Here is an 18,455-nt window from a genome sequence, read left to right on the forward strand (position 1 = left end):
ACCCTGCACTATATACATGTGTGTTAACAGGATTCTGCGTGAATGTCATGATTCGGTCTTAACCTTTCATATTTACTCCTCTCTTAGGCGACTCACCTATATGCCACGACTAGATTGACAAACTCTCCCTGTGCTTTCATCCTCCAAACTTTCTGTCTCTCCCGCTGGCTCACTAGCTCTACTCTGAACACAACAGAGGAAACATGGAAGGAATAATATCACAGATATCAGCAAACTATTTACCAGTAGACTACTGAAACACACCATAAACATCAGTGCCACTGCCAACAGGATTCTGCTCTAATGTCACAATTCGGTTTAAACCATTAATATTTACGCTATTATCCAAAGTAACTTACACATTTCATTGAACATAGGAAAAGCCAAGGCTCTATAAGTTTCCAGAACTCCTCTCTTAGGCTACTCACCTCTATGTCACTACCAGATTGACACACACTGCTTTCATCCTTTCATCCACCAAAGTGGACATGCCACAGGGAAGAAATATTATCAGATAACAAGTACTGTTCCTTTCTCAGATAGTCAACAAACCACTTTTGATCTGAATGACAATAATTCTATGGCTAGTTTGTTGTAGTCTATTAACTCTACTGTACTGTAATGCTACAACTGATAGGCTAACACTTCTCATTTTCTCACCCCTCTTTAGTTACTTTGCTTCTTTTCTGAGACGAGGCAAAACATTGGCGAATGTCTCTGCAACCCTCTTGCTTCCTCTTGCTCATGACGACTGTGAAATAACACAAGCAGCACTAACATCATGAGAGACAAGTTAAAACTTCACGCAGGCTTGTTGTTACAATGTACAACATTGATAGTTCCTAAAATGAAGTGCTGAGAATGGTTGCGCACTTCGTAGGCCTACAGTGCATGTGAAAGATTTACCCAGGTGACATACACAAGTGCGTGTGTGCGACACAGCCAATTTTGAGGCAGGCCTGGCTAACATGAGATTCTACTATCATCCTTACCTCCCTTCTCCTACTCCCAATCATTTGCTCTTCTCTTTCGCTCTCCAAACCTCCAAGCCTAGTTACCCTAAAGAGGATGGTGAATTCACTTAAACCAGCAAAGGTTGCTAATGCATATTTGTTACAGCTTGCCAACACCTTTACTGTCACTGGCATTTGTTAATTTGTGAATCAGGCCTCTCTCTCTGTCTCTCTCGCTCTCTCTCTCACACTAAGCAGCACCAAATACAATCTTGACGATTTTTGTAGTGCTGTGTGTAGTGTAGCCACACGTTTGCCCCATTCTGAACTTGAACACGCAGTTAATTTCCTTTCCTAGCTCCTCTTGTTTATGTTGGTAGCTTAGCCATGTCATGTCACGTTCTCAACATTGGATACATGGAGCAGAACATAGTGGGTCATATGTCCGATACTTTTTGGAAACGTTTTCTTCATAAAACGTGCCAGACAGATTTTGTATACATTTTATTCCTTAGTATTAGCTACATGGGTATGCCGTCTTTCAGAACCTTTCATTAACTGCACTAAAGAGAGAAAAACTAGTGCATCCTTATTCTGAAAATGCACTTCCGAATGCATCTCTGTCCCCAGCACATTTAAAACCAAACTGCCCATGCATTTAGATCTAATGGGGAACATTTCGGAACATTGAGACGTCGGCATAATGAGGCCGGGGCCAACGTCATCTAGCTGGCTTATTACATAGGTAACACATAGCTAATGATGCTGCTCGCTAGAGAAGCGACAACAACCCACGAAATTTGAGAGACACTATCAAAAGCTTCATAACTTACGTGTGTTTTCGATCGTAACACGCCACTCATTTGCTGTTGTTGATGTTTTTGATTCCGTGGTCATGTAAAAAAGACGGTTGATGACCAATGCAATCGAGTGACAAGTCACCGTCACCGAGCCGCACGTGCGGGGACGAATCAAATCATGGATCTATCCCATTGGCTAGCTAGCCCGAACAGCCATATTCTCATTGGCTGTAAGAGCTGTAGATGGAATCGGATTGAGTTATTAGGGTGTGCAGCGCGCACTTTGTGCAGAGATGCGTTCAGGGAACAGAGTGTACTTCGGGGAAAACCTAAGTGTTCTACCCATAGAAATATTGAATTGCTATATCCCTATTCCCAGTGATTTATTGGGGGGGACATTTTGGGCATATCTGAACATTGGGGCGGACTTGTACCCCCCAATGTATATGGCCGCTACGCATATGATAAATAATATGTGGCTTTTTGATTTACCGTGCCTCTCGATTGCCCGGGACAAGTTGGCAAGGTCCACGAATCCTGTAGTGACCCAGGGATTGTTGAGGGAGCACGAATCCTTGTCAAAAAGAAGACACGGCCAGCAAAATAGTCGCTGAGGTTTGCTGCTGCCAGCTAGCCACTCCGTTCGTGTATAGTTTTCTTCATTGAACGTCCGAAAGAAGCCTTGCTTTCTCTCCACGCGCAGTTTCAGCTTCGGTGTTGGCCTGCCATCGGATTTTATTTTGATTCGCTGCTGTTGCGGTAATTTGGTAAAATTATTTTTAAGTAAATAATCTAAATCTCCACCCTCCATAACTGCACTTGCTAAGTAGGCTACTCAAAAATGAGAACAATTCAAACATGCTAATTTCGCGCTATTTGTTTTGTTATTGATTTTTCGGTGACGTTGATAATGATGCTTTGATTTGATTAGTGTGAAGCCAAGGGCCGAGTGGCTTCCCTTGGCACCCTCCTGACACCCTCCCGACCAATCAGAGGAGGGCAGTGTCATGACGGTAGCCTCACCTGATTGGTCAATTCTTTCTTTTTTTTTCACCAAGGGATGCCAGCTCGGGCTGGCTTCCTCGCAGTGTGCAGTGTCGTGTTTCGCCGCGTCTTGAGTATATAACAGGGGCGCAGTATCGCGCATTGTGAAATGGTCAATGAGAGGAGAAAAATGGGGAAGAAATTACAGCAACACAGCACAAAATAATTAACGAAACTGTTGATATGAATGTTTTTATTGGATGACAACTACAGCCTAAAAAAACAGGGATGCCTGGCTTCCCTTGGCCTCCAGTAGAAAACGCCACTGATTACAGTACAATCTGGCCAGAAATGGACCCAGCTCAGATTGACGACCGGATATCTCGGATGGAGGACATGTTATATTAGCTGGTTGCTGCTACTACATCCGCCTCAGCAGGAGTCGGTGCTCCTCTCCCTTCCATCCGTGAGCCTAATGTGGGAGCACCTGAGCGTTATAATGGCGATCCTATCACCTGTAACGCCTCTCTCTGCAACTGCTCCATCATCTTCTCCCAGCAGCCGCTCACCTTTTCCTCAGAGGAAGCCAGGGTGGCTTATACTATTAACCATCTCACTGGGCGAGCACGTCTTTCGGGCACAGCTGAGTGGCAGAGGGGGAACCATGCCTGCCTCTCTTTCTAGTCCTTTGCCAATAAGCTCAGGAGGGTCTTTGCTACAGGACCTCGGGGGGCCAAAGGTGGACGAGAGTTGTTGGATCTGGTCCAGGGGAGCCGCTCAGTCATGGACTACGCCATAGACTTCCGCATCAAGGCCCCCATGTGTGACTGGAACCCGGCCGCTCTCGTTGATGTCTTTATGCGGGGGCTGGCTGGTTACATTAAGGATGAAATCGTAGCTTATGAACTGCCGTCTACACTGGAGGTTCTAATTGAGCTCGTCACCCGTCTCGACCTGCGCATCCAGGCTCGCAAGAGGGAGAGATGCTCAGAGTTCCAGTCACGTTCTGCCCTGCCACACAGTTCCTCTCACTCCAGGTCTCAAGTAACTCCTGCCTCCTCTTCGTTTGCCTCAACCTACCCTGTCAGTTTGGAGGATACTGAGCCTTTACAGCTGGGTCGCACCCGCCTCTCGCCTGAGGAGAGGGAGAGAAGGCAGAGACAGAACCTTTGTATGTACTGCGGCCAGCCAGGACACTTTGTCAGCTGGTTTCCAGTAAAAGCCAGAGCTCACCAGTGAATGGAGGAATACTGGTGAGCTCCATCGTTGGTCCTGCCTCCCCTAAAAAACCCACCCTCGACGGTGAGTTCCTGCTGCCTTCTGGCTCCCACTCCATCGCCATCCTTGTTGATTCAGGGGCCGAAGAGAGCATTATGGACCAGGCCCTCGCCCTCCGGCTTGGACTCCGTCCAGAGAATCTATCATTGCCCATCTCTGCCAGCGCCCTGGAAGGACATGTGCTGGGGAGGGTTACGTTACCAACCCTGTGCGCTTGCTCCTGCCGGAGGGCCACAGTGAGACCACTCAGTTCCTGCTCCTGTCTACACCAAGCCAGCCTGTCATCCTGGGGTACCCCTGGCTTCGCAGGCACAACCCCAACATCGATTGGACTACCTGTTCCGTCTGGGAGTGGGGAGAGACCTGCCAGCGGACCTGCCTCATGACACCATCGCTGTCGCCTGCTTCTTCTGTTCCTGCTCCTGCCTCAGATATCACCGGAGTTCCAGCAGTTAATCATGACCTGAAAGAGGTGTTCAACCAAGCTAAGGCTAACTCCCTGCCACCTCACCACCCCTATGACTGTGCCATAGACGCTTGTACTCTCTCTCTGCCCCTGAGAGAGAGGCCATGGAGGAGTACATACAAGGCTCCTTAGCGGTAGGGATCATCTGTCCCTCCTCTTCAGATGCTGGTGCAGGGGGGGGGGGGGGGGGGTTGTTGAGAAGAAGGACAAGTCTCTGCAGCCCTGTATAGACTATCATGGACTTAAGGACATTACGGTTAAGAACCGCTACCCCCTGCCACTCTTCTCAAAAGCCTTTGAGCTGCTCCAGGGGCCAACAGTGTTCTCTGAGCTCGACTTGAGGAATGCTTATCATCTGGTCCGCATCCGGGAGGGAGATGAGTGGAAGACGGCCTTCAACACACCAACAGGACATTATGAATATCTGGTGATGCCCTTTGGTTTGACCAACGCTGTCTTCCAAACTTTGATCAACGACCTGCTCCGGGATATGCTGAACAAGTTTGTCTTCGTTTACCTGGAGGATATCCTGATATTTCTTTTCTCATAACCAGGAGGAGCATGTTACTCACGTCAGATCTGTCCTCCGCCGCCTCCTGGACAGTTCCCTGTATGTCAAGGCAGAGAAATGTAAATTTCATGAACCCTCAGTCTCCTTCCTGGGATACATCATTGCCAAGGACTGCTTGCTGATGGATCCAGCTAAGGTCTCAGCAGTGACCTCCTGGCCAGTCCCGGGGAAATGCAAGCAACTGCAGCGTTTCCTGGGGTTTGCTAATTTCTACCAGCGTTTCATCAGAGGTTTCAGCTCCATTGCCTCTCCCCTCTCGGCCATCACCTCATCCAAGGCATCCTTCCGCTGGACTGACGAAGCGCAAGGCGCCTTCGACACCCTCAAGACTCGCTTCTCCACTGCTCCCATCCTCCAGATCCCTGAACCTGAGCATCAGTTCATTGTGGAGGTGGACGCATCCAGCGTGGGGATGGGGGCGGTTCTGTCTCAGTGCTCCTCTGTCGACCAGAAAATCCACCCCTCGCCGCCTAACTCCCACGGAGAGGAACTACGATGTTGGTAATGGGGAGCTTCTAGCGGTGAAACTGGCCTTGGAAGAGTGGCGTCACTGGCTAGAGGGAGCCAAGCTGCCATTCATTGTGTGGACTGATCATCGCAGCCTGGAATATATTCGATCTGCCAAGAGACTGAATTCCAGACAGGCCCGCTGGTCACTGTTCTTTGACAGGTCAACTTCACACTGTCCTATGCTTTCTGGCTGACCTGCCACCCTGGCATTCAGCGGACCCGAGACTTTCTGCAGCAGCGCTTCTGTTGGTCATCACTGGAGAAGTATGTCTGAGGCTATGTCAGCGCTGTCCTCAATGCAACCAGAACAGGACCTCTCGTCGTCCAGCAGCCGGCTTCCTGCACCCATTGCCTGTTCCTCAACGCCCATGGTCTCACATCTCCCTGGACTTTGTAACTGGCCTACCTACATCCAAAGGCCACACTGCCATCCTCACAGTTGTCGATCGTTTTAGCAAGATGGTCCACTTCATTCCCCTTTCCAAACTTCCCTCTGTCAAGGAGACAGCTGAACTGGTTCTCCAGAACATCTTTCGTCTTCATGGACTGCCCACTGACATTGTCTCTGACCGGGGGCCCCAGTTCACATCTATGTTATGGAAGGAATTTTTCAGCCTAGCTAGGGCCAGGGACAGGGTCTGTCTTCTGGGTTCCACCCCCAGTCAAATGGGCAGACTGAGAGAATGAACCAGGACCTGTGGATCAATCACATCCCTGCTTCCTGGTCTGAACAACTGATCTGAGTAGAATATGCCCACAACACCCTCACCTGCTCTTCCACTGGACTTTCACCCTTCCAGTGCGCCTATGGGTATCAGCCCCCATTATTTGCCAACCAAGAGAGAGATGCTGCCTGTCCATGGGCACAAGCCTTCGTTCACCGTTGCCGGCGTACCTGGGACCGGGCACGAACTACTCTCCTCAAGTCGGTTGACCGCTACACTGCCGCCGCCAATAAGCAATCCACGCCTGCTCCTGCCTACCAGGTTGGCCAGAGGGTCTGGCTCTCCACCCGTGACCTGCCCCTGGTGGAGAACCGCAAGCTGGCTCCCAGGTTTGTTGGACCCTTTCCCATCGCTCGCATCATCAACCCAGAGGCGGTACGTCTTCGGCTTCCCCTGTCCACGAGGATCCACCCGACGTTCCATGTCTCCAGGGTCAAGCCAGTCCAACAGAGTCCTCTGGTTCCTCCCTTGCAGCTTCCTCCGCCTCCTCAGCTCGTTGATGGCAGTCCTGTGTACGCTGTCAGGCGCCTTCTTCGCTCTCGCTGCCGTGGACGAGGGATGCAGTATCTTGTGGATTGGGAGGGGTACGGTCCGCAGGAGCGCACCTGGGTGCTGGCTGGGTTCATTTTGGACCCTCGGCTCATTTCAGACTTTCACCGTCTGCATCCTGGCCAGCCCGCCCCGTCCTCACTTCTGCCTTCTGTGGGCCCATCTGCTGATGGACCTTCTGATCCTCTGGTTAGGGGTGGCATCGATGTGGCTGCCTCTTCCTCTTCTGCTGCGGAGGACATGGACTCTGCTGCCTCTGAGGAATTTTAGCCCTCCTCCGGGCCCCCTCCACCCTCCCAGCTCGGGCTGGGACGTCTGGGGCCGTTCCTTGGCGGGGGTGGTACTGTTATGATCCGCTCCTGGCTTTCCGTCCTACTGACAGCTCTGTACTGTCATAATCTGCTCCTGGCTTTCCATGCCATTGCCAGCCCTGCCAGTACTTTTCCGGATCACCTGCCTGCCACTCCCACCTCATCAGTGCAACCACCTTCACCTGTGTTCCCTCACCTTATTCAAACCCACTCCTTCCACTGAGTCTCTGCCAGAATGTCTTAGCAGCATGTAAAGCTCTCTAGTACTATTTCCCGGATTGCTTCCTTGGCTTCGACCCTGCTTGTTCCTGACCCACCCTCGTGGTTCCTGCCCTGGTAACCTGAACAGCCTTCTGTCCCTGACCCCTTTGCCTGCTCGCCCCTTGTCTGTCTCCTGTAAGCTTGGATTCCCGTTTTGGACAATACTACTGTTGAACTGTTCGAACGCTGGTCTCGGTCTGTGCTGTTCTTGGGTCCAACCTCACGGCCCATTTCAGCAACGATGTGTCCAGCATATAAAAAAAGGCTATAAACTGTTATCACTGCAGCTCGTTATCTTGTGTGTTCTTGGGGGAATACCCGTTCATTATCTACATCCTTTTACCCTTTCTCTTTCTATTCCCTCCTCCACCTTTTTCTTCCACCCACGTCCTGCTCGCAGGTTGTAGACCTCCGGCCCCACCCTCAGACCCACTCCTTGCCAGCTCCAACTCCAAGATGCCGGTCTTCCGGACGGGCAGCGAACCAGTCCTGAGCCCCTCTGTGCAGCGGAGAACCGCAGAACCTCTTGCAGGTGAGTGACCACAATGCAAAAGACAACGTTATTTTCTGCTACCACTTGGAAGTGAATTTTATCAATGGGTTTCTCTGCGGTGAGATGTGAGTTGTGATAATCCACACACAAGCCCAATAGATGCTTGCTTATGTATGCTATTGAACTCTGACTGGGGGAAATGTTGACCGGGAAACGCTTAGCTATCCATGGTCTCAATCTAATGTTCGTTCTATTCTTTCATTCGTTATATTGAAGGGGTAACGTGTTATGTTTTATACTGCTACATGACTTAAGACCTTTGGGTTGGTTTAGTGTGTGACAATAAGGTTGGACCGGATCCTATAATACTAAACAATCCTGACTGCTGTTCTCAGAGCTTATTCGATGTGTCCATCCTTATGACTGATCATGTCCTTTTATTCCTATCAAATATTTGTGTGCCTATATTGTGCCATTCAGCTATGCGCCATCAGGCTCATGCATCTCCCTTGGTGATGTCTGCAGGCCAGACCATCCGGGGCTCGGACAGCCAGTTGTGCCCCAGACCACCGCCAAAGCCCAGCAAGGTCTCCTCTCTGAGGCAGGCTCGGGGCCCCTGCCTTCTGCCCCCAGCTGGACTCTCCCCCAGCACCCCCAGGGAACACTCTCCTGGCCTCCCCAGTGTCGCAGCAGCATGCCCTCCGGAGGCGACAAGTACGTACAGCCCCAGATACCGCCAGATATTTTTTTTTCATCTCTGGGATAGATCAATTTTTAAAGTTAGTTCAGGTCTCCTGGCGTAGTGATTGAGGGTAAAAATTAAGAACAATTGTTTTAGTATTGTTAACTATTGGGAGCAATATCCTGTTGTTTGTGTTGTTGTGTGGCTTCAATCGCTACAATAGGGATTTTTTTTTGCAATTGGACGGAGTAACCTTGCTGACAGCAACGTCATTCAATCAGAGAAACGCTCCAGGCCTTGTGACCTCTACCTAACCACTGTCCTGAACTGACAGGCCTTTTGACCTCTACCTCACCACTGTCCTGACCATACAGGCCTTTTGACCTCTATCTAGATGTATGGCCACACTGAACGCGTTACGCACGTTAGAGGCGTATGAAATCGTCATTTTTGCATAGGGAACCATTGGTTTAGGCGCATAGATGCGTTTGTTTTGCGCTAAATAACGCACCTACGCGCCCAACGCACCTACGAGCGGAGTTCAAAAAATGAAACTTTTTACACTCCTACACGTGACGCTTAGCCGCGATAGCCAATCAGCGTTGAGCTTTACCCGACGTCACTGGCACAGAGATGGAGGAACGGCGCTCCGCAAAGCTCCGCAAAGCCCTGCAAATCTCCGCAGCTGATATGGAGCGCCTTTAGTCGGTGTGCTGACGGGAGATCCTGGCACCAACCCGGGCTAGCAGGTCATCGAACATGGCCCCGGTCAACCAAAAATACCACTGGAACCGGCCGTCATCCAGGCTGAGTTCCTGTAGGAGGTGGTGAAACTCACCCAGCTGTGAGCGCCTACGGAGGATGTCATGCACCCCAACACGACGGCGTTTGGGTTTCCTACTCTCCTCGAACTCCCAAAACAAATACAGCGCAGCGATGGTGGTGATCTCAGCCATGTTTGTGGAGCAAAAGAAAAGTAGAGGAGGAAAATAGGTTTTAGGCGGGCTCATCTAGCTGCGTAGGTAAGGTGCGTTTGGCGCATCGACCCATTTTTGGGACACACAATGATCAAGCGGCAGGTTAGGCACGTAATCCTACGCATTCAGTGTGGCCGTACCTTTATTCCTGTCTCTGCCCTACAGGCTCCAAGGTACCACCTATGCCCCCGGTCAAGCCCCTCAAGCTACAGTCCAGGCTGTACCTCAAAGCGCATGACCCCCAGGACCCCCCCTCCGCCGGGATGAGGGCGGAGACGGGATCGACCGAGCGACCCGACGACTCTCCGCGATGGGAGGGGCTAGCGCCATCTGACCACGCTCACGGGGATCACTACAGCTACGTGGAGCGGCTGAGGCAGGAGGGCGACGGGACGACGGGGCGGGGAGAAGGAGGAGAAGGGGAGGACTGTGGCAGCGAGGGGGGGCTGGCGAGGCCGGGGAGGTGCATGGACAGGAGCTCCTACCACAACGCCATCGCGGCGCTTGAGAGCACCAGCGAAGAGGACGACGAGGGGAGGGGCAAGAGCCGAGGGGAGGGTCTGGCATGCATCGGGGACGGCAGTGAGGAGGAGGGGAGCGGGAGGAAGAGGAGGAGGGCCAGAGGGAAGGGTGGCTTTCAGCGCCCCCTGGTGGAGACAGCGTCGACGTTCCGACCATCTGAGTTCTGCTCCCGTCTGCTGCCGGCGGAGAACAAGCCCCTGGAGATGGTGGTGCTGAGGAGGTCCAAGGAGCTGGTGCTCAGACACGACCACCGCAGCATCGCCCGTCACATGCTGGCGGCCGACTGCCAGGTAGGCACGGGCACACACACACATACACATGTGCATGCATATGCAGACAAACAACCCCAGGAGCACAGACACAAATATACACACACAGTTACATACACACACACAGTATTTTGTCGGATTTAATGTGTTTTGTAATGAATAATGTGTTTGCTAATGAATAGCAATTATGGTTGTTGAACATTCATGGCTGCTCCTACAGTCAATTCAACTCAGGTTGCACTTTCCTTGTTGTATTGCTGTTGAACAACGTGTGTGTTGTCACAGGTTGCTCGGATACTGGACGTGTCGTCAGAGGTAGAAGGCCAAATGGGCGTGGCCTCAGGTCTGGAACTGGTGACCCTGCCACATGGTCAGCAACTGAGGCTGGACCTGATGGAGAGGTAACCATCGGGATGCCCCTTATACACATTGCCTGAACCCACAAGCTCTCCTTAAGTTGAAAAATATGTATAGTAACAAAGCTCAGTCATTGAAACTCTTTAATGTCACCTTGACTCTATAAAGCTTGGGTAGCTTAAGTTTTAGTCGTGAATTGTATCACAATCACAACCAAAAAGAAGAAATTATTTGGATAACAAAACCGTTAAACATCTTATACTGTAAGTAATCTATTGGTACAGTTTCATTCTAGTCTAAATCTCCACAAAAAATAAAATTTAAAAAACGTAAGATGTGAAGATTGACTCAAATTGCCCTCCTTTGCCAGACACCATACTTTGGCGATTGGCGTGGCCGTGGATATTCTGGGATGTACGGGCAGCGTTGAGGAGCGGGCGTCCACTCTGAACCGCATCATCCAGGTGTCCCTGGAGCTGAAGGACTCGGTAGGAGACCTGTACGCCTTCACTGCCTTGATGAAGGCCCTGGACCTGCCCCAGGTGAGCAGTCTCTCTCTCTCTCTCTCTCTCTCTCTCTCTCTCTCTCTCTCTCTCTCGGGATAAAATGTGGAGGTAAGTTGGTGGAGTTGTACATTGCTTTAGCAGTGCATTATGATTATTAAGTATTATATAGGGAACTAAATTTGAACACTTCAATTTCAGACAACACTACCAAATGAGGACGCCCTACATTTTTTTAAAGGCAACTAAACTGCATTATATTGTACACAATTGAATTGACCCTGGATAGACCAGACACACACTCTGAATATATAGTGTGTGTGGTAAAGTGTGCTTAGAATATAAATATGAAAACATAGCGTTTCTTTCAGCTGTGTTACTTATATTGTACTTAGTATTCCAGTTGTTCTATTGGATGTAATGGAGTGGTCTGGGTTTTATGGTAATTGCGCAAGCCTGGGAGAAGCCAAAGCAAATATCATCAATCTGATGAACATTAATGTACTTCTCCACCCGGACCTGGTGGATACCAAACATACACTCACTCCTTGGTCTGTGTGTTTTGTACGTGGTCTCAGATCAGCCGCTTGGAGCACACATGGACCGCTCTGAGGAGGAGCTACACGCAGACCGCCATCACCTACGAGAAGAGCCTCAAACCATTCTACCAGAGCCTCTACGAGGGCACAGGTACCTGTTCAGGCCACTTCCTGCTTGTTAGGCGCCCACTTTGTGAGAGTGCTTTGCGGAGTGAGACCGCCATCACGTGACTGCGTAAAATAGTCAAGTTTGGCCTGTTTACTATGGGGAGTGACGTTTAAGTCACTATGCCAAATCTTCGCAGATTATTTCTATTTTTTTAAACTGATTAAAGGAAGCAACACTACCTCTATGCCAACTCCTGTCGGCTGAGGACAAGCTCCTGGAATTGGCGGTGCTGATCTCCCACTATAGTAAATAAATATAAATTTGGTAGACTATATGCCTATTCTTTCAATTCAGCTCTTACTTTCTACAGTCTGATTTGCCGGTAATGTAGCCAGAATATTTGATCTACGTTACCTGATGGTTACACAAAATGACCAATGCCCAAGGTAACTCATGCAACAGCATGGGTTTAACCCACAGAGGGAATTGAGCCTGTATTATATACACCCGGTCAGAACATTCTAGTTCTCGACTTGTTCAAGTCGAGATATGGCACAGGTTCCTTCTTTATCACGACTATGCAACCAACTAGGCCTACTAAAAAAATAAGTAATTTCATGGTTTGGTTCTCCTTCAAATAAAACAACCTTGTGGCCTAATGCAGCCTCCCTGCCGCCGGTGGTGAGCGTGCCCGTCCTCCTGCCCCTCCTCACCCTGATGGAGCGTCCGGCCGTCTCCCCCGAGGGGCTGGAGCTCTGGGAGACCAGTGACCAGGGCTGTGACATCATGCTGCGCCACCTGGAGGCCGCACGGGGCATGGCGCACCACGCGCACAGATACACGCAACACGCACTGAGGGCACTGGAAGGTACGCACATATGGTCCCATGCAGACACACTCACACACAAACACACAAGGGCAAACAGAGACAGACACAAATACAAATATATACACACACAATTAATTAACACGGTGAGATAACAACTGTGTGTGTGTGTGTGTGTGTGTGTGTGTGTGTGTGTGTGTGTGTGTGTGTGTTCTTTTAGGGTTCCAGTGCGACGAGGACCTTCTCGAAGTGTTCAAGACAGACTTTCAGCAACGGTTGCTATGGGGAAGTCGGGGTGCCACTGTAAACCAATCAGATCGCTACAGCAAGTTCACTCTCATCCTCACTGCATTGTCAAGGAAACTGGAGCCACCGCCCACAACACACACCCAGATCTGAGTAGTGGGAAATGAAGTTATAAGCGGAAACATACACACACTTTGTATTACGTTTGTAAATGTACTATCACTAGCACTTTGGAAATATTAGAGCATCAATTTTTAAAGTTTTATCAATGACACAAAGTTACAGAGTGAAGCTTTTTTTTTAGCTAGCAGGTTTAGCTTGAACGCTTGCTATTACCATGTACATTGGACCCTTGGAGAAAAAGGTTCCATCGGCTCCCCCAGTTGACTTTGATGGAAGCATCAACACTAACTATCACCACTAGTCCCATGGTTGAGTCTACACATCGCAGTAAATATCGTTTATTGAATATTGTTTCTTGACAGGTTAAAGGTAAAAGTAACGAAGGTGTCGTAATGATATAAGATGTATGTAGGCCTATGATTATGTATTTAGTAGAAGGCTTATGCAAGGTGTGTATGTATGTATGTATGTATGTATGTATGTATTAGTATGTGTATTTGTTTGTGTGTCTGTATACAGTTGGTCGATCACTGCTAATGTGTGGAGATTTACCTACTGTTGTTATATGATAAAATACAGTATGGATGGAGACCGGTTCTCTTCAGTATTGCCAGGCGATACACACTCACTGATGACCTGGCTATGTACCGTTTAGTCTTTTATTTTAATTGTTTTCTTACATGCAAGTTAAATTAACTCAAAATTGTTGGCTAATTTAAAATAAACTATATAATTATATATATTTAATGACTGAGGTACCGGTTAAAAGCTAAATTCAATGACAAACGACAACAAAGTTTGTTACATTGAAGATTTATGTTATGATTATATCTTTGTTTTAGAGCTTCAAAGAACCAATATTTTAATTGCTGATTAGTTAATTGATTATCTTAAACATTCATAATTTAGTCTTTACAATGTCGGTAAATGCTCGTCCCAAGAGTTGTCGTAAATTAACTTGCTTTATCTGATAAGCCGCTAAGAGAAAGTATTTTACAATTTTAAAAAGGGAAAGCAACAAAATATTTACATGTCTAAAGCTAGACGCTAAAGCTTATCAATACATTTTCTGTTGATACAAAATAATATTTAATTGATTTAGCATTGATATCACAAAGTTTCAATTAGGTTTTGAGGCCTTTGTCTGAATCTCATTTGAGACTCAAAAGTTATTTGTGTCCCACAAATCAGACTTTAGATTACTGATCTGATAGGCTATTTTTATATTTTACTAATCTAAATCTGATCACTTTCTTTCACCTTCATATTTGTTTAAACCAATCATCTTGCTGGAAGCTTGGATTTGCAACCGTGTGATTGTCTATTAATAGTGACACAAACTCAGCCAACACTGGTTAACACCAAGATAGTGTCTGTGAAGGATTCAAATCAATATCGTGAAGACTGGCCACTTAAATAATACACTAATTAAGATCCCCTTATTTAAAAGTGTGTTATTCTACCTTTGCAAGTGCAAAATGTTCATTGTCGCAATGCAATTATGCAATAACCCTAACATTATCAGGTTTTTTAACCACCTTTAACCAACATTGGGTGTCCATTTAAACTGGCAGAAAACACACATTGGGCTATATATAATAGGTTATATATAAAAGGCAATATTTTTAAAAAGGAAACATTTTCCGCTATTACATGAATGAATATGTAGGATGGAAATGAGACCATGTATACAGTGAATGTGTTGGTTCTGACTAACTTGTGTGAGTCTGTTACACACATGTGCAATAGGCGAAAGGTGTACATTTTTTATGCATGTGTATACTAGACTGTAATATATTTTTCTCTAAGAAGTTATTTACTGTAAAGAAATAAAAGGATTATGGATTTGAATCTTTCTATTTAGTACTACAATAGCAAGTGATTTAATAGTGTGTTACTGATCTGTGAAAGAATCTGCATGTTTAACCTTTATTAAAACAAAGTGCAAAGAGAAATAACTGATTATTCACATTTCTGATTACATTTCAAATGGCTTCAAAAACCATTCAGCTGTAAGCAACATCACATTGCGTTGATAAGCGCTCCAAGACACCTCTGAAGACAAAGTGAAATAGGTCTAATCCCTATTACATATTCAAACTCACAAATAGTATGTCTTTAATGTTTTAACCAACTTGTAGAAGATAAACAGGCTCTCACAACAGCACAGGTAGGTTTTAATTATACTTTTTAAATTTCAGAAATTATCGCTAGTCAGCTAGTTATGTAGAGTGAGGTTTTCTGGCGTAGGGTGTCTGTGTGTTGAATAAATGAATAAACAACTTTACATGTTTATTTATTTGGAACAATATATTGGAAGCTGGATATGGGAAAGGGGTAGGGGTGTAGTCGGTTTGTAAAAAAAAGTGACAATATTCAAAGTAATACGATGTGCTCAACAATATGAAACGTGAAGTACTGCAATGGGTTATTACAACAAACACGGTAAAAACACTAAGATTAGATGGATATTACAAGTTGTCAAATCAGCACCTATCACCTCCATGATTTTTTCTAATTAAATGTGATTGACTGCCTTATTTCTGGGTTGGGACAATAATTTCCTAATAATGCGAAACCAAAAGAATTACATTGCGGCATGTGAAGAGGCATAAGCGGCTGTATTACCTTCACCAAGACTAGTTTGAAATGTTTAAACATTCCTGGTTTACCAAGGAAAATGCAGATTAATATGTAATTATATATTCACTAAACAAATACAACTTTCATCATTGCTTCCAAACCAATTATAAAAAAGGGGATCATATTCAGAATTATACCATAGAGCACAATGGCTCTGCATATTTATCTGTAAATGTACAATGAAAATGTAATACATTTTTGTTGTGTGATGTTTTAGTAGCTTGTGTTGCATTAACGTCCCAAAAATTGTAGGATTGGTGCCGTTGATATTTTGGTCTTTGAACAAAGATCATAAGAGAAATAAAAGGTTAGATACAATCCTTGTCTTAGAAAAGAGGAGCTGAAAACAATCCTCATGACCATTGGACAATAGTTGTTTGAACAGCCACAAGACCAAACCAGCCATTAAAATAATACATTAATGTTGGTGCAACAGGGTATGTTTGGGAACAGAATTCATCTGTAAAAATTCCCCCTCCATGCAGGAACCGGCAGATTTTGCCTTCATACAAACGTTGCACCCTCAACAGCAGTTCTACTGAACCAGGCCCCTGCAGGAAGGCCTACAAAATAGCCACTTGAAACACTTTGGTGACAAATGGGAGCAATGAAATTTTAGGCTGCAATGTCATTGTCGGTGTCAATAGAAAAACACATATTTTGTACATTTCACAGCTTCAAATTAAAACCACAGGTTGAAAGTAAGGCAGGGTCATTGCGCTTTTTTGTTGTACCAAGGAGACGGTACAACGTGTAACGAGCCCAACTGTGTGACTCTGTACTGAGATAGCGTTGACAGCGAATCAACAGCAGGAGAACAGGAAACCAAGGCAGCGAGTGAGTAGACAGTAGACTTTGGTTCCTAAGAAGTCACTGAAAGAATTGACAACATCCAAGATGGGAGAACAATCATGTGGTAGACGCTGAGGAGTTCATGCAAATGGAGAAGAATGTCGTTTATAGTTACAAAAAAGAGTATAAAACTGTAAATTATTAGAAAGTTAAGTCATAGTGGTCCTTTGCAATCGTCACACCACACTCAGCAGAGATTCAATCTCATTCATCCATACATTCACTCGTCCATTAAAATGAACAACACTCATTTACTCTTTTTCAAATGCTTAAGAATTGTGGGACAAAGTGCATCGGTTCAAATCAAACCTTGTTCTCTCCTAGTCAGAGTGGCAGTCTGGGTTTGTAGGGGCAGACCGCCTGGCAAACAATCCATGATATAAACAATGTTGAACTATATACGTTACAAAAAATAACAATCACAATTGAAAGACATTCATTCCAGCATTACAGAATGATGGTAACATGTACAAAACATTTCAAAGTATTGGTGGTAGTTTGGGGGATAAAACTAGCATGAATGCATGAGTATATATACCCCACAGAAGCAAACGCACACACACACATGTTCTGTGAACGAGAGCATGTTTGTGTGTGTGTGAAGGGTAAGCTAAGCTGTTGATGGGGCCATGTGTGGGAATGTGATGGACAAAGGAAATATAAACTGGGCGGAGTGGTAGAAAGAGCGTGTGCGGAGGCGCTGATGGGGTTTACAGAGACTCAACCAGTAAATCCATAAGGTCACACTTATGGAGGTGGTGTTTAAAGAGGCTGCGACAATTCAACGGAAGTCCGGCTCTGTTGATTGGTTCTTAGGTGCAGTGAGAGAGAGAAGGGGGTGGCCGTGCTGGTCGTTCTGTAGTGTTGTTCACGTCGGTGTCTCTGTGGCCTTGCTGAAGTGGGTAGTGGTGCCGGTGTATAGGGAGGTAAATTTAATAGCAAGAGGGGTCCCCCTGCTTGTCAACCAATGAAAGTGTGAAAGTACCCACCAAAGTAGAGAGAGGGCTACCGTTTGAATAGAAACACGGTTGATTGGATAGTTCACCAATGGACACCGCAGCAAGAGCACACACACAATGACCCTAACAGAAGCTGTGTGTGTGTGTGTGCGTGCGTGCGTGCGTGCGTGCGTGCGTGATGAGGCAGGCCTGTGAAGCAGAGTTGCGCAGACAGGGAGGTGAGGCAGATATCGTTAACAGAGCACAAATGGATAGGCGGGCGTGTCTCTAGTCTAGTGTTGGTGCAATGATTAGATCAAAGCATATTTATCTATCTGGCAACGTGGGAGGCATGATGTGCAGTGCATTTCTGACACGGTATGAGTAAAGATCATCTTAAACTGCATCGGAAAAAACAGGTTATTCCTAGCAAATTTTGAGAATTTGAAATAGCGTTAAGGACGTTTTCTGCCAAAAGACAAATACATGTCCTCTCCACTAGGGGGAGCAGTGGACCAGCGTCTTGAAGCCAGACTCCGTGCTGCCATGGCTTCCCTTCACAAATAGTAGAGTTGCACATCATGCAGGGGAGATGGCATAGGTAACCTCACCGGTAGAGCTGCAGCCATCAAAGTCCTTCAAGGTTTTAATGACGAAACACAGAGCCCAGTTTAAGCTGCATCGCCCAGAATGTTTTGCTGCTCAGATATGTGTGATCATGCATGCAGACGTGCAACATGCCTAATAGCCTCTCTCTCTCTCTCATCATTTCATCCCATACTAGCTTTCCATCAACACCCCCTGGCCATACCCCTCTCCCCCCGTTGGTCTTGGTCACCCCACCACCACCACCACCACCAATCAGCATGATCCCTCCACCAGCCAATCAAATCACCCGGCAACCCTGCAGCCCTCAGGAACCTGCAGTGCACATGAAGAAAGAGCAAGTTACTTAGACACCCCCCCCA

The 18,455-nt window shown here is 46.9% G+C and overlaps 2 protein-coding genes across 4 annotated transcripts in view; one reads left to right on the plus strand and one right to left on the minus strand.

The window, feature by feature from the left end:
- Positions 1 to 14,905, plus strand: part of bcar3 (BCAR3 adaptor protein, NSP family member) — a 59,661-nt gene extending 44,756 nt beyond the window's left edge. For all 3 annotated transcript variants that reach the window (XM_030372895.1, XM_030372897.1, XM_030372896.1), the window contains 8 exons: positions 7,809 to 7,940; positions 8,427 to 8,615; positions 9,726 to 10,372; positions 10,637 to 10,752; positions 11,079 to 11,250; positions 11,790 to 11,901; positions 12,524 to 12,727; positions 12,906 to 14,905. In XM_030372895.1, coding sequence (XP_030228755.1) covers positions 7,809 to 7,940; positions 8,427 to 8,615; positions 9,726 to 10,372; positions 10,637 to 10,752; positions 11,079 to 11,250; positions 11,790 to 11,901; positions 12,524 to 12,727; positions 12,906 to 13,084 — 1,751 coding nt within the window. In that variant the 3' untranslated portion in view covers positions 13,085 to 14,905. The remainder of the gene's footprint in view (positions 1 to 7,808; positions 7,941 to 8,426; positions 8,616 to 9,725; positions 10,373 to 10,636; positions 10,753 to 11,078; positions 11,251 to 11,789; positions 11,902 to 12,523; positions 12,728 to 12,905) is intronic.
- A 64-nt stretch (positions 14,906 to 14,969) lies between these two features.
- Positions 14,970 to 18,455, minus strand: part of fnbp1l (formin binding protein 1-like) — a 38,912-nt gene continuing 35,426 nt past the window's right edge. Inside the window, exon 16 of the mRNA XM_030372902.1 lies at positions 14,970 to 18,408. Coding sequence (XP_030228762.1) covers positions 18,401 to 18,408 — 8 coding nt within the window. The 3' untranslated portion in view covers positions 14,970 to 18,400. The remainder of the gene's footprint in view (positions 18,409 to 18,455) is intronic.

The sequence above is a fragment of the Gadus morhua genome, chromosome 12 (assembly GCF_902167405.1).
Source record: "Gadus morhua chromosome 12, gadMor3.0, whole genome shotgun sequence".
NCBI lineage: Eukaryota > Metazoa > Chordata > Actinopteri > Gadiformes > Gadidae > Gadus > Gadus morhua.